This window comes from Paramisgurnus dabryanus, chromosome 21, assembly GCF_030506205.2.
Source record: "Paramisgurnus dabryanus chromosome 21, PD_genome_1.1, whole genome shotgun sequence".
Taxonomy (NCBI): Eukaryota; Metazoa; Chordata; class Actinopteri; order Cypriniformes; family Cobitidae; genus Paramisgurnus; species Paramisgurnus dabryanus.
Genome location: NC_133357.1, coordinates 13199731 through 13216686, shown reverse-complemented (window position 1 = coordinate 13216686; position 16956 = coordinate 13199731). Strand labels below are relative to the sequence as shown.

At 35.7% G+C, this 16956-nt stretch overlaps 1 protein-coding gene across 19 annotated transcripts in view; it reads right to left on the bottom strand.

Moving 5' to 3' along the window:
- The window catches only part of hspg2 (heparan sulfate proteoglycan 2), a 122391-nt gene that overhangs the window by 66852 nt on the left and 38583 nt on the right, over nt 1-16956 (bottom strand). For 14 of the 19 annotated variants that reach the window (XM_073812936.1, XM_073812941.1, XM_073812938.1 and 11 more), the window contains exons 4-16: nt 9192-9301; nt 9026-9084; nt 8568-8728; nt 8212-8250; nt 7409-7531; nt 7119-7292; nt 6914-7033; nt 5263-5394; nt 4762-4906; nt 4314-4471; nt 2334-2510; nt 2065-2231; nt 1737-1916 (exon numbers count right to left, since the gene is read on the bottom strand). In XM_073812936.1, coding sequence (XP_073669037.1) covers nt 1737-1916; nt 2065-2231; nt 2334-2510; nt 4314-4471; nt 4762-4906; nt 5263-5394; nt 6914-7033; nt 7119-7292; nt 7409-7531; nt 8212-8250; nt 8568-8728; nt 9026-9084; nt 9192-9301 — 1745 coding nt within the window. The remainder of the gene's footprint in view (nt 1-1736; nt 1917-2064; nt 2232-2333; nt 2511-4313; nt 4472-4761; nt 4907-5262; nt 5395-6913; nt 7034-7118; nt 7293-7408; nt 7532-8211; nt 8251-8567; nt 8729-9025; nt 9085-9191; nt 9302-16956) is intronic. The other 5 variants (XM_073812939.1, XM_073812949.1, XM_073812952.1 and 2 more) reach the window with 3 other exon arrangements.

Genomic DNA, 16956 nt, shown 5'->3' with positions numbered 1-16956 from the left:
GCATTCATTTATATAATAACTAGTTGGCTACATTGCATTATGTACTGTTATTTATTACTTTTCTGAAAATGTGAACCTTTTTCTGGATAAAGATGTTTACAAAAAGCATATTTATCATTTAAATTATATATATAATAAAAAAGACAGGTATACATTTTATTTTAATATTTAACTAATAAATATCTTAAAGGGGAATTCCGCCTTGAAATGATCCTAGGGTTAATAACAAACGTGTACCGAGTTCGACCGTTCACTCGAGTTTGTTTTCATGCTAGTCTAACGTGACCAGTGTTATTGCTAAATGCAAATTAGCATGTTATGGTAGCCTTCGGGGCATCGGTGCATTAAAATCGAAATTGCTATGTCTATACTACTAATAATGCTCAAAATAACACCACACTTACACTGTAGCACAATGAGGGTCTCTATATGTAAACCGAAGCATTGAGAACTTTGCAAGTGTACAGGCAGTTTATTAAAAAGGAACACTTACCGTTCACGTCTGGATCAAATATCCATGCGGGCGCCATCTTGGGAAAACTGAACTCTCGCGTGAAAGCACAACACCTGTTCCACAACAACGGGCAACAACGTTTCACGCGAGAGTTTAGTTTTCCCAAGATGGCGCCCGCATGGATATGTGATCCAGACGTGAACGGTAAGTGTTTATTTTTAATAAACTGCCTGTACACTTGCAAAGTTCTCAATGCTTCGGTTTACATATAGAGACCCTCATTGTGCTACAGTGTAAGTGTGGGGTTATTTTGAGCATTATTAGTAGTATAGACATAGCGATTTCGTTTTTAATGCACTGATGCCCCGAAGGCTACCATAACATGCTAATTTGCGTTTAGCAATAACACTGGTCACGTTAGACTAGCATGAAAACAAACTCGAGTGAACGGTCGAACTCGGTACACGTTTGTTATTAACCCTAGGATCATTTCAAGGCGGAATTCCCCTTTAATTATTTTAAAGATTTTTTTAGGATATTTATTAATTTAAAAATGTGTATACTATTTCTGTATTTTATAGCAAATATTTAAACACTACAATTTAAATACCTATTAACTTTCGTAGTATTTGTTTTTCCTACTATAGAAGTCAATGGGTCAACTATCCAAATATCTTCTTTACTGTTCAAGTGGGCCACTGACAAAAGTAATAAAGAGTATTTATTTATATAAAAACTAGTTGGCTTCATTGTATTATGTATTGTTACTCACATATATCACTTTTCTGAAAATGTTAACCTTATCTGGTTAAAATCTGCTTACAAAAAACATATTTATCATTGAAATCATTTATATAATAAAACAAAAAAGGTATATTTATATTTTAAGATTTTAATAATAAATATCTTGATTATTTTGAAGATTTTTTAGGATATTTATACATTTAAAAATGTGTATAGTTAACAAACTAATTTCTGTATTTTAAAGCGAATATTTAAACACTACAATTTAAATACCTATTAACTGTCATAGTGTTTGCTTTTCCTACTATATCAATGGGTCAACTATCGAAATATCTTCTTTACTGTTCAACAGAATAAAAACTCATACAGGTTTAGAACAACATGAGGGTGAGTAAATGCTAACAGAATTTTTATTTTTGGTTGAACTATATCCCCTTTAACCAATCTGATTACACTAGTCAAACGAACCAGACTTTGGGGGTCAAACACACTCAGTTGTGTTTCACATCAAATAATGTGAGTAAGCCCTAAGACACACCTCTGTGAACTTAATCTCTCTTTGGTTAATGGTGTCAGGATAAGTTGGCTCTCCTCTGCGGTAAATGAACCTCTGCCCATTGCCAGTCAGCACAACATCTGGCTTTTCCTTTGGTTCAGATCCTCCTCGCTGAAGAAAGTATCTCACCTTATACTTCAGATAACCTCCATATGAGTCAACCTGCCAAACACAAATTCAACCTTAACACCAGGACAAACAAGTGTTTGCTAGATCTTAACGTAGGTGGAGTAAAAGGAGAGTGAGAGAATGAGTAAAAATACTGTATACATGCTATATAATTTTTTTGTTATGGAGAGTTTAGGAGAACCTTGTTGCCCAGGAACTGGCGTGGTAAAGACCAATAGGAGTCTTGATCGAGGAAGCGACGAGACAGATCTACAAGCTGAAACTCTTCATAGTCTAAATCGATCATCATCTGAGTGGGTGAGAGTGGTGGAGTGGTCCCAGGACGACTGGGAAATGACACATTGACTCCTGTGGAGAGAAAGAAAAACACACAAACCAATTATGCATTCATTCAACTATAATGTGAAATTACAACTGCAAATAAGGGAGAGATGGTAATAGTACGGGTACCTTTGAAGTCCTCCTCCTCAGTGAAGCGCAGTGTGATCTGACTGCGGTAGTGTCCGGTGCTCTGACAGTTCTTTGTGATGCCAAAACAGAAGCAGGGCATGCAGTGATGTTGATCACCCACACTAAAGTGTCCATCAGGGCAATTACCTGATAACACGTACAGAGAGGATGACACAACTGGACGACAACAACAACATGAAAGATAGAGGACGGTAAGGCCACCACCATTAGAATTAAGACGCCCCACCAGTCACAACATGCAATGGACATACAACAGAACAGCATGGGTGAACTGTGTCATGCAAATTAAGGGATGACATCTGTCTAATGACATGCATGGAAAGAAAGCATTAGTTAAGAGAAAGAAAGACAATTATCTGGAGGGTTTGGACAGCACTGTAACTTAGATGTGCTGTATTTGGAATGTTAAAGTATTAAGATTTCAAGTGAATAAAGGAAAAAGAAGGGAAAGCAGAAATTTTGGGTTTTCGAGCTATTTTGCCACCACTACCTTTTAAATTGTCACATGGAGTGACAAATAATTTTTTTAGTTCATATACATATCATCTCTAAATTAATACGGTCATAAAAGTTATTGGCATAGTTAATTAATATTTAGATAATATATTAACAAGTCACACAGCAATGCAAAAAATGACTTTCTTACTTTATTGTTTTTGTCTTCAGTAAAAAAAAAAATTCTTAAATTAAGATGTATTTTCTTGATGAGCAAAATGACCTAGGAAAATAAGTCTAGTTTTTAGAAAAAAATTTAAACTTTAAGTAAATTAGTGCTTAAAACAAGCAAAAAAAAACTCTGCTAATAGAATAAGAAAAAATTTCTTGAAATAAGATAATTTTTTTCATAAACACTTAAAACAAGAAAAGTTTTCTTAGTCCATTGGCAGATTTTTTTGCTTGTTTTAAGCACAGGTTTGCTTAAATTTTGTATTTATTTTTCTATGTCGTCTTAATTTAAGAATTTTTAGATATTTTTACTGAAAACAAGACGAAAAGGTAAGAAAGTAATTTTGTATTTTTGTCTTCAATAAAAATATAAAAAATTCTTAAATTAAAAATGTATTTTCTTGATGAGCAAAATGCCCTAAGAAAATTTTTAGACAATAACATAAAATTTAAGTGAATATGTGCTTAAAACAATCAAGAAAAAACAACATTGTCAATGGGGTAAGAAAAAACTATTTTTTCTTAAACACTTAATTCAAGAAAATTTCAAGAAATATTTTCTCACATCATTTTTAAAATGTAAGAATTTGTAGATATTTGTACTAAAATCAAGACAAAAATATAACAATAAGTAAGAAAATCTATTTTTGCAGTATTGCCACTTACAGCTCATGCACTGCAAAAATTGACTTTCTTTCTTAGTATTTGTGTCTTGTTTTTAGTTAATATATCTTAAAATTCTTAAATTTAGATGTATTTTCTTGATGAGCAAAATGACCTAGGAAAAAATATTTAAAAGTAAACTTATTTCAAGAAACTTTTTCCTTATTCCATTGACAGACTTTTTTTTTTTTGCTTGTTTTAAGCACTAATTTGCTTAACTTTTTATATTTTTTTGTCTAAAAACTAGACTTATTTTCCTAGGACATTTTTCTCATCAAGAAAATACGTCTTAATTTAAGAATTTTTAGATATTTTTACTTAAAACTTACTTTTTTCATAAACACTTAATTCAAGAAAATTTTTCTTATTCCATTGGCAGATTTTTTACTTGTTTTAAGCACAAATTTGCTTAAATACTATATTTTTTGTCTAAAACCTAGACTTATTTTCCTAGGACATTTTGCTCATTAAGAAAATACATCTTAATTTAAGAATTTTTAGATATTTTTACTTAAAACAAGACAAAATACTAAGTAAAAAAAGTCATTTTTTGCAGTGTGTCTAAACAGAACAGTGAAAAAAAGTTTGATGAAAATTATTACAATTCAAATATAGGCTGAAACACGGCACCTGGATTTGGTCTCTGAGAAAGACTGAGAACTCCATCAGGAATGGCAAACACCAGGCCTTTAGCATTGATGGCCTCACAGGTATACGCGCCCTGGTCTCCTTCCTTCACGTCACGGATGGTGAGCGTTCCCTGGCCCTTCTCATTGGTCATTGTTATTCTATAAATAATAGACTAACAATCAGATCCGTGTATATTCACACTCCATTCTCACAAAATCCCAACACTGGCTAAACCAACAGCGTGACTTTGGGGGTGGGGCTATCTAATTTAATAAATAAAATTAATAAATTGCATTACACTTTTGACCCTTTAAGAGAATAAGGACTAATACAGCAGGTCTCATAACATGAACTATTTGTTTAATGTAGATTTGATTTTCATTTGCAAACACTTCTGAAGTTCATCTACATCAGTAAGCTGATGGATTGAGCACATGCAGTAATCTACCTGTTATTTGCTGGTAGGTGTCCCCAATTAAGTCGCCATGTGATGATAGGAGTGGGCACACCAGTGGCAACACAAGTAAAGGTCACGGTGTCCCCCCGCGCTGCTGAAACTGACTCTTGCGGCGGGGCGATCACGGTTGGAGGTGCTTAAATATAATAAGAGCAAAATGTATTATCACATTTCCATAATTTCCATTACCATGAACAGTTCCATTTACGAATGCCAACATAGGCAGGGAAAATATTGACATCACAAATACACGCATAGAAGATACCTCTATTTTTATCAAAAATGGCAGTCTGTAACTGAAAAAAAATAATGTGGTAGATTTATTTATTTATTCAACAGATGATTTAATCCAAAGTGACTTTAAAGATCAACACATCACTGAAATCCATAAAAATGGTACCAATTTGCTAAATGCAAATCTTAATTTGCACACCAGGATTACACGATTCGCTTGTTCGTGAGAAAAAAAATTGATAGATTTGCAGGTCTTACCACAGCCGTATTCATCGGAGCGGTCAGCACAGTCTGGCTCTTCATCACACTGGTAGCTGGCAGGAATGCAGTGGCGGTCAGAAAGACACACAAACTGCTCCGGAGCACAGGTGTCCCTTGGACCTTTAGTGGCTGTAGAAATGAGAAAAAGACTTGTACAGTCCACAATCATTCATAAACATTGGTCATTCTAGACTATGCTGCCTACATGTGCTACGGGGATTATGTAAATAAGAGTTTCCTACTCGGAAACTGGACATGAACAGGCTGTCAAGTCGTATTTACTGTAGGACTGGGAAACTCAGAAATTATTTTAGTTTCAGAGTTGTATACAGTATGTACATTTCGGTAAAAATTTGAGGGCAGCTGTGTTCCTGTATAGCATTGCATTAGCAGTGCAAAAGGTCATGGGTTCAAACCCAAGTAACATACATACTGATAGAAAATGTATGCCTTGTAATGCAATGTAATTCGCTTTGGATAAAAGCGTCTGTAAATGTAAAGTAAAGTAAAATCTTAGTATTATTATTACTTGTAGTATTTTTTTACTTGTCCTCCGTAATTCTTATAATTGCAGGGGTCTTAAACAAAGCACTTCAACACAACAAATTAAAAACTAATAGCTTTTCTTATTTTTTAACCACTTTAAAGCTAGGAAAGAAGTAATTATTATAACCGGTGCAAATAAAAAACCTACATACTCAAGATATGTATTTAAAGGAAAACACCAGCGTTTTTCAATATTTTACTATGTTCTTACCTCAACTTAGATCAATTAATACATACATCTTTTTCAACGTGTGCACTTTTAATCTTTGTACAGCACTTCTTGAATGTGTTAGCATTTAGCCTAGCCCCATTCATTCTTATGGCTCCAAACAAAATACTTGCTCGTACCACCATACTTACTCGTGTAACTACTCATGTAACAGTCTTTAAATAGGGAAAACATGAAAGTGTTTGGTGGCTTCTTAATTCATCCCTGTTTGGAGCCAAAGGAATGAATGGAGCTATGCTAAATGCTAACACATTCACAAGGCACTGTACAAAGATTAACTGCACGCATTAAAAAGATAGGTACACTGCAAAAAATGATGTTCAAGAAAACATTTTCTTAGTATTTTTGTCTTGTTTTCAGTAAAAATATCTAAAAATTCATAAATTACGAGCAAAACGACTCAAAAAATTAAGTCTGGTTTTTAGACCAAAAATATCAAATTTAAGTGATCTTGTGCATAAAACAAGCTAAATAATCTGCCAATGGGGTAAGCAAAAAAATCTTGAAAATTTTTCTTAAACACTAAAATTCAAGAAAAATGCAAAAAAATTGCTTACCCCATTGGCAGATTGTTTTTGCTTATTTAATGCACAAAATCACTTAAATTTGATATTTTTGGTCTAAAAATCAGACTAATTGTCTTGGGTCATTTTGCTTACCAATAAAAAGCATCTTAATTTAAGAATTTTTTGATATTTTTACTAAAAACAAGACAAAAATACTAAGAAACTGTTTTCTTGAAAATCATTTTTGCAGTGTATGTATTAATTTGTCTAAGTTGAGGTAAGAACATAGTAAAATATTGAAAAAAAGTGCTGTTTTCCTTTAACAAGATTTAGTATCTGTAACTCCGGCGTAGTAGGTCTGACTTACGGCAGTCAATCTCATCGGAGTTGTCCTGACAGTCATTATCTCCATCACAACGCCATAGTTTCAGAGCACACCGGCCATTCTGACACTTAAACTCATTGGGTTCACATGGAGAAGGAGTTCCTGTTGAATTACAGTTATGATCATCAGTATAAAACGTGTGTTTTCGGGAGCCCTAAGTTTTAAAGCATCCTGCAGTATGTCCTACCACATCTAAACTCATCGCTGCCATCAGCGCAGTCCTGTTCGCCATCACACAAATAATCCCGTGCGATACACTGTCCGTTTTGGCAAGTGGCCTGGTCTTCGCGGCAAGGGCCCGGCCCGGGTGGAGGCCTGGTTCTTGGAGGTGGAAGTGTAGTGGCAGGTCTAGGAACAGGAGCTTTGAAAGCAAATATTATCCATTGGTGCAAAAATTATTTAGCCAATCCAAAATAAGCAACAATGCGATGTCATAGTTCACATGTCAAACTATTAAACGCATGCAATCTCACTCACCAGCACAGTTCATTTCATCACTTAAGTCATTGCAGTCAGGCCGGTTATCACACACATAATCTCTGTTGATACAGTGTCCATCCTTGCAGGTGAACTCATCAGGCAAACATTCCCGGGGCTTCACTGAATGGTAAAGATTGATGCATACAACACTATGACTAATTGTATTTATTGCAATGCAGTAAGCCAAGAAATAACACAATAATGTAGTAAAAGATATAAATGTCAATGGCATGCTAGACCTGCTATTTCATTGAGTATATGAAAGCTGATTCCTTTGGCTGCATGTATTTGTATTAGCAGATAAAAAACAGTTTTATAGGATTTGCATACTGTCTAGACCAGATGTCTTCATCTGGTGTTTAATCTCAAATTTAATTAAGCAAAAAAAAACTAGTTTTGTTTAATGCATCCAAGTTAATTTCAACCAAAGTTAAAGTGAATAAGCAAAAATTAAACCAAATGTTTTATTGTCTCTCCCTCATTTTATTGTATTAAATTCAAATTTACTTTTAGTATATCTGTCTGTTCATTAATAATGATGAGCATTCACAATGGTTTTGTAAGGCAAGCATCATACCAAACTATCTACTATATATGATGCAAGGTAGCCACATTTGAGAATTCAACATCACTTCAGTCAATGCCCGGCCATGCAAAGCTTCTCATTAAAAACATCCTTACATGTGCAAACATGCATGTAGGTGCCACTTTTTATGACATTTTCTTGCAATGCTCAAAAGTATGGAGTGCAATCTCATCGAACTACAATCTACATGCATTGGGCCTGGCTGAGGACAAACCTGGCACAATGGTGGTCTCCACGGGAGGAAGGTTATCAGCTATGAACCAGACACAAATATTATGTAGACTAAACTCTATTGTATGACTTTAGGACCATTTCCAAACAGAACTGCAAGAATAGTTATGCAGATTGTATTGCATAAAAGACTAGGTGAAAATTTATTTAGCAAAATCTCAATGCAAATAAATGCAAAATCTAAATGTATTTATTTTCTATTATAATATAAAATTTTACTTTTGTATTTTTGTGAAAGAATTGAAATTATATTGCTGTATAAAATCAAATCAATCGGTTGGATAATCAAGATAAATTTTATTATATATCGTATGTGAAAAATAGCTGTGATTGCCGTACCTTCTCCAAGTCGTCTAAAATCAAATCCCACCACCGAGGTCTCGTATGAGGCAATGGTGCCCTCCTTAACCACAGAGTACAGAACCCCTCTGATTTGAGGTTCATTTGAGTTGTTTTCCGAGCCAACGTCCAGCTCCACAAACACATCTTTGCCAAGTTGCCTGCAACATAAAGAGAAGCAGTTATTCAGGAGTACCTTAACCAGAAAAAAATTTAAGTTTATTGCAGGAATGAAAGCAAGGAAATAGGAGCAATCTGAATGTTCATGATGAAATGTATCTACTTGGTGCTCGTGAAAGTAAACTTATGCATTTGACATTTATGCATTTACTTAGAGTAGAAAACAACAGAAGAGTGTCAGATGTAAGAGATGCCTTTAAATAAGAGCAAACTGACTGTTTATTTACATGAAAACATGCATAATACGTTTGGGGTATAAAATTGAAAATGATGTTTACTTAATGAGAACCACATTCACGGTCTGGACTCCTGGAATTGTGTTGTAGTCGGACTCAAGCTGTGAATGAGATAAACACTGTTAAACACTTTGGCCTTGTGATGCTGGCTTCTGTGCATCAAATTCAAACTTTACACCTGAATTCAAACAAGAGCAAATGCATATACCGTATCGACAACGGCAGATGAAATCTCCATGAAAGCAGTAGAGTATATGTCATCCAGTTCTGGTCCATACTGGAAGGAGTTTGTGAAGTTCACCAGTGCACGATAGTAGACTGCAAAACAAAAAGTAGTGGTATATAACCATTAGAATTATATAAGTAACTAACTTAGTTAAAAGTCAGTTAATATGACAATTTTTCAAAATGTAATATTAGTCTCAGGTGTCCCCAGAAGGCCACTGAAGTTTTTTTGGCTACGTCTCATTTAAGGGACACTTCACCCATTTGCATTAAGCTTTGTATAGTTAGAACCCCAGTCATGTTTTTCAATGGTCGTGCATCATTTCCTCAGTTGCCACTGACACAGGAGAAAAACAGATTTCAGTGTTGCACTTCCTTCTTTCATCATCACAAATCATCATTTTGCATCATTGAAAGCAGGAAGTCTAATATCTTTGTTGAGGGGGTGAGACTACAAACACCCCTTTTCTCGGTCAAATAGGCACCAAATTCGAAATATATGTTACATTTCGACTACAAATATGACACACTTTCAATAAAGATTAATGTTTCTACGGGTGAAATGCTCCTTTAAATACAAATGCTTGTTTGAAAACATAACATTAATAAGACAATCACCTTATTTTATTGTTCATAAATAACGTGCGGCAATGAATTAGGTAAAGAGAATAGAAATTATGACCTAACTGGAGGCCATGTGGGCAGGGCCTGTGCAAAGTGACTTCAGTTTGCTCAGAAAATGCCAATAGCTCGTCCCATGAGACTGTTGAGGTTTTATGTGGATTTTAAAAAAAAAGGAGTGGGCAGATTTTTTGCATTACAGGGTGGTTGTGTACACACAGGTGACACAATTAAGTAAAAACAATATAAAAGTAAGTTTCTCATATTAGGTGACCTTTAAAACTAAAAGAAACTGTAATACGCAGTGGTCAAAAGTGATGTCCAACTTTGAACAATTGGCATCTTCACTCTTTAATCTAATATTTTGATTAAAATGCATCAAACAAATCAATATGAATACACAATTTTTACAGTAAAGTTCAGCTTGGCAAAAAATTACAACGTGCAAAGTTTATACCCCAGGGTAATGACTACACAATATTACCACAAAAGTGGATTAACAATCAATAACAGATAAACCTGTAGTCAATGTATGTTTTATTACCTGTGAGCTTTTGTTTTTTTCTATGCATTTTTGTGTATTTTAATACAATCAAGATTATTCTCTGATACACTGGTTTGCCTTTTTGCCGAATTGTTTTGTTCAATACCTTAAAATTTTAGTTTTGTCCATTTTGTAACATTCGCCTCATATTTTGATGTTTTAAACAAACCTGAGGTCAATCAAAAGCAAAAATTGGACAAATTTTCCCCTGGACATCACTTTGTCCACTACTGTATATCTGATAGGAACATTTATTTTAAGAATGAAGAAAAGGACACATAAATGTTTATCAGTGTTACATAATGTTTACAGCAGATTATGGACATAAATGACTATGTACAGGTGTATAAAGCGAGGGGCAACCTTCCGATCTCCCTTATGAAACCAATACGGAAGTGACTTAAACCGCAATTCATCGATTGGCCTTTAGAGGCTGGCGCAAAAAAAGGGAGTCAATTCCCTAAGACCCCCAATAATGAAAAAGCCCAACTTTATAGCAGAAAATAATGTGTTTACAGCCTGATACAAGCAGTGATTTCGGTCTATAAAGCAAATTTTGCCCTTCACGACGACCGTGAGGGGGGTGGTTTTTTGTAACTCATTTGTTCAAATTATATTAAAGGAACAGTATGTAAGAAATTTATATCAATTAATCATAAAATGGCCCTGATATGTCACTGAAATCATTTTCATTTCAAATACTTATATCACTGACAACAGCAGTCCGGCCAGGATATTGTCATTTAAAAAGTGGAGTTGCAGCCCTCAACTGATGTTTATGTTGTCATATTGTGTATTGGCCACCAGTTGTGTGATTGCAGTACCAGTTTTGGCCACAATCCTACATACTGTTCCTTTAAGCCTTAAAGTTCTGCATAATTCAGGGCATGGGCACTTGAGTGACGGCTGAACAGCCACTGCTGTTACTACCCTCGAATTAAGCAGGGGTGGTTTCAGCAACCAGCCACCTCAACTTCACCCACATCCCACCTCTTTACCAATGATCCACGAGAGATGCACGGTGACATACATCCAAGATGGTGCAGGCAGGCTCCACCAACTACTGGCTTCATAAAAACTCTTCACAAACCTATGGGTGACGTCACGGAAACTACATCCATTATTTTTTACAGTCTATGGCAGGGTTCCTCACATCCTACCCTGGAGAGCCAGTGTCCTGCAGAGTTTAACATCAACCCTGATCAAACATAACTACCTGTGATTTTCTAAAGATCGAGAAGACATCGATTGTCTTGCTCAGGTGCGTTTGATTAAGGTTGGAGCTAAACTCTGCAGGACACCGGCTCTCCAGGGTAGGATGTGAGGAACCGTGGTCTTTGGTATAAAGAGATGTAGTGGATGGTCACTACAAAATCAATCTTGACCTTAAAGGGCAAGTTCGGTATTTTTCACTTAAAGCCCTGTTTTCAGATTGTTTATGATGAAATAGAACGGTTATGACTGCAATTTGGACATATGATGCTGTCCCGAGAATTTTCGGGTGTTGTATCACCTCCCACCTTTACAATGGGTATATAGGTGCACTGGAACAATCCTTCCTAAAATGCATTAAACTTTCGTTTACAAAATGTGAAACTCACCGAGTGGCCAGGGGTGTTCACTAATTTGCTCACACAAAAATCACTGCAAAAGATGCTTTCCAACAGGTTTTATCATAGTTTTTGTCAAACTCCACTGACTTATATTAGATGTGCTGTGAGGTACGGTATTACTCCACGCCGGGAACTTTATTTGTATTCTTGCAATTGGCAAAGGTGGATTATCGTTCGTCTATTATTCAAGCTCTCAACGGAAGAAACTTCATAGTCATAGTATACTGTAAAAATCATTACAAAATCTATACATAAAGGTTTTAGCATTTATGTTTCCAAATCTTGTGCCAAAGCTGCCATTTTTCTTAAGCTCTCTAAAAAGCAACTAGCCAATATATCAACCTTTGAAAAGCTTAAGTCCTTTAACTGCACTGCCGGCAGCTCGCCTGGGTGAGTTTACTCAATTTCAGTTTGTCAAACTGAGTTGGGAAAGGAAGTCAATATTTGTGCTCTTTCTTGCAGTTAGCTGCCACTTGCCATAGTTTGGCTGCAGAATCATTTAATATGAAGCTGCCAAATGGACCGTCTACTCCATAGGTCACAGAGCACTTACGTACAAACATCCTAATCAAACTCTTTTGACCTTTTACTCGCTTTTTAATGCATTCATTGATTTTCAAATTGACAAAACATCACTGAGATAAATTAACATGTGCTATTGTTCTTTCTTTTCATATGGACACCAGCTGTCAAAGTCCCGTCAAATGTATGTATACGTTACGTACACACAGTTTATTGGAAATTAGCCCATTGGATTTGCGATAGAAAGTGGACCCATTACAGAACTCAGTTCAATTTTCTCTAATTACAGTTGCCTGCTTGGTTAATGGCATCCTCCATTCCTTCGAAAAAAGAAAGCTCTCATTAACGGCAAAGTTAACTTTGGTCATTAACGGACAGAAAGAGATAAAAAACCTAAGCATGTCCAAAGGTCTTGACAGATTGTCTTTGTCCACATTGTAACATTCTGGCAATGGTAACACTATAAAAAATGTCGGACAGAGCATATATATAAAAAAATCAAAAGACCCCGTCAAAGTGATGTCCCTGACCCCGTGATTAACGAAATCACTGTAGAGGCCCAGTGCTCTCTGATGTCATCTAACCGCCTTTCACTAATAAGACTGCAACTCTGAAAGCCACGTTCTTAAACTCACATGCCCAACTTGATCTTTCCGCTTAGGAAATCCCCTGTCAAACACCGCCAACGGTATTGACACCAAATTCGAATAAGGGCAAATACAGACAAATAAAAGTAGGGAAAAATTACGAATCTTCCTAATCCATAAACTGCTTTAGCTATTAAAAGGGACACCGCAAAACTGTGACGGCTTTGTGGTCCGAACGCTCGTCTGAACACACTGGGCCTGTGCGCGAGACAAAGGGCCGATTGAGCCAATGTGTTCGCCCTCTGCCTTTCAATTCCCACTCTTTCAACTCGACCTTCATTGCCCTCCTCCTCCCTAGAACCCTTCACGCTGAATCAAACACTTGAAGTAGTCTTCTGGTCTTGTTCTGTGCCTCTGTGGAATGCATTTGGACAGAGATTCACTGATTTCTGCACCAGTCTATTCCCAGACACTAATGATCCAAATGTCAAATGTGCTTAAACGAGACGAAAACTCTTTCCATAAAGTCATGGAGCCAACTGGCAGGGTATTTTGTTGTTGTTCAGCCCCTAAACAGAATTTCACACTCACGGCTGTGAGAATCGTAGCGTGTAACTGGTTTGAGATTGCACACCTTAATGCGTAGATCCAAGATCGAAGCTTTAAAAGGATTAAAACCAGTTACATTACACTGAATTTTATCAATGTATTTGGGAGTTTTTAATCCAAACCACTTACAGTGCATTACATTTGATCAATATTTGTGTTCCCTGGGGGTCGAACCCATTACATTTTGGGCTACGCATGCAATGCTCAAACAACAGAGCTGCAGAACAGGAACAGGAGCTTATGTTTATCTAAAAAATTCAATAAGGACAGCAAAATAGATAAACCATATATAGCAGCCATGTTTGACCATATTCAATATCCATGTACACTCTCAGAAATAAAGGTACAAAACTGTACCTTTTCTGTCACTGGGGCTGTACCCTTTCAAAAAGTACAGCTTTGCACCTAAGGATTTCATTTTAGTACCTCAGAGGTACATACTGGGACCAAAGAGAGCTTATTAGTACCTCAAAAATACATATTAGTATTTCAAAGGTACATATTGGTACTAAATTTACATATCTGTACCTAATGGTCCATACAATTGCCTTCTTAAAGGTGCTGTCCCACTGACAGCTAGGTTATATATTTTGACTTTTTTCTAACAATGTAGGTTCTAAAGGTACAGTAATCTACCCAAAATTGTATTCTGTTTTTTATTTGTGTAAAGGTACCAAACGGAAACTTAGGGTACAGCCCATGGACGGAAAAGGTACAGTTTTGTACCTTTATTTCTGACAGTGTAACCCTGTCTGTGAAATTCAGGCTAAAGTCTCAATCTAATTATGAGATTAGAGCAGAAAAATAAAAATATGAAAAAATATGGGGAAAAAATATTACATAAATATAAATATAAATATAAATATAAATATAAATATAAATATAAATATAAATATAAATATAAATATAAATATAAATATAAATATAAATAAATAAAATAAATAAAATAAAAATTAATAAATATATATATAAATACATAAATAAAAATAAATAAATACATAAATATAATAACCCTTGATATTTTCATATCTATATATTAATCTATATGTTCTTTGCATTATGAAAAAATGTTATATGTAGAAAACAATTAATCACAAAAAAATGACTTTAAGATGGGTTTTCACAGACTGGGTCAGATATCACTAAAGGTTAGCGCTGCATTAAAAAAAATTACATATTACAATATTTCTGCTTTGAACTGACTGTAATCCAGATGCTCAGTTCTTAAAATGTACGGAGAGGGCAAAGCCTCCATAGTGGACGCTATAGCACAGGGTGGTACCCAGACAAAGGAAAATTCTGGGATTGAGGTTAAAGGGTCAAGGGATACAGGAAAATTATTGTTGAAAAACACTGAGTGGAACAAGAGGAGAGTTAGGTACAATGTGTGTGATGTCGTCATGTCAAGGACAGTGTGGGAACAAGTGAGAAAAAAACCCAGAGCCAAAACAAATAATAGACTTAACAAAATGTCTTACATAAGTGACAGGTGCAAACTGGAAAACTGAAAGTCCTAAATGTGAACAGCTATATCGAATTTTTAAGAAGTGAAAAAAATCCACAGCTGGAAAAGTTTCGGTTTAACTGACGCATGTTTTTTATTTCAAATGACAGATGTTGATTTGTGAGTGTTAAAGAGCTGCATTCCTCTGACAAAGCCAAGCATTGACAGTGAACCATTCAGCCTGTGCATGGAGACATTGCGTTTAGTCAACATCTGTCTTTAATGGATCGCTGCAAGAACTCCTGACAGCGTTTAAAATGACAGCTACGATACAAAGTCACTGCAGTTTCGTAGGATATCACTGTGGATGCACTGTATGATTTTAAGCCGTCCCTCTTGCCCCTAAAGAGGGATTTTTTGGCAACCCTTGGGAGGGCACTTCCTGTTTCCTCTTGCATATTTGAAGACAGGGAATATTATTGGTCTCGACCCCAAAATATTTTGATTAACTGCTTCTGGTTCCACTGTGGGATTGCATAGTGCTGCAAAATTTACCGCTGCAATGCCTAAGACTACATTTTAAGATTTACTAAGAAACTATCCAATTAAACATTTACTATACAATACAGTATATGTTTTGCATATAAATGTTATGCGATATACATTGTGAAAAATTGTGGGTGGAAATTGTCCCTAGTTGTCACTGGGGTGGCACCCTTTCAAAAAAGACACACATAAAGAGTTCATATTAATACCTCACACTGTAAAAAGTGAAAGCTGCCCTACTTAAAAAAAACATACTTTAATTGGTAACACCTTAAAAAAATAAGCTTTCATTTTCTTAGTTTAAGTGAAAAATCACTTTAAAAAAAATAATTCTTTCAATTGGTAACACCTAAAATATTAGACATTTTCAACTTACATTTTTTAATGAAAGTGAGAAAAATAAAGAAAACAAAACATCAACAAATTTAAAATTTTGTAATTTTGAAGTAATTTAAAGGAACACGCCCACATTTTGGGAATTTAACTTATTCACCGTATCCCCCAGAGTTAGATAAGTCCATACATACCTTTCTCATCTCCGTGCGTGCTGTAACTCTGTCTGAAGCAGCCCGCGCTAGCTTAGCTTAGCACAAAGACTAGAAGTGAATGGCTCCAGCTAGCAAACTGCTCCCAATAAGTGACAAAATAACGCAAACATTTTCCTATTTATGTGTTGTGATTTGTATAGTCACTCCGTGTACAAATAACAAGGTCATATGGGACACAGCCATCTTTTAAAAGTATACATACTGGGAACTATATTCTCAGAAGGCAAAGCACTGCTACTTAGGCGGTGATTTGCTTGCAGCACCCGAGAAGCCCCCTGGTGAGGAGCAGAGAGTTCGGTCAGAGTTGTGCAAATCACTCCACCCAAGTAGCAGTGCTTCACCTTCTAAGAATATAGTTCCCAGTATGCATACTGTTAAAAGATGGCTGTGTCTCATATGACCTTGTTATTTGTACACGGAGTGACTATACAAATCACAACACATAAATAGGAAAATGTTTGCGTTATTTCGTCACTTGTTGGGAGCAGTTTGCTAGCTGGAGCCATTCACTTCCAGTCTTTGTGCTAAGCTAAGCTAGCGGGAGCTGCGTCAGACAGAGTTGCGGCATGGACGGAGATGCAAAAAGATGTATTGACTTATCTTACTCTGGGGAATACTGTGAATAAGCTAAACTCCCAAAATGTAGGCATGTTCCTTTAAGTTAATCCAACTTTTACTTTTCACAATGCCAAATTATTGGTACCAAAGACTCCA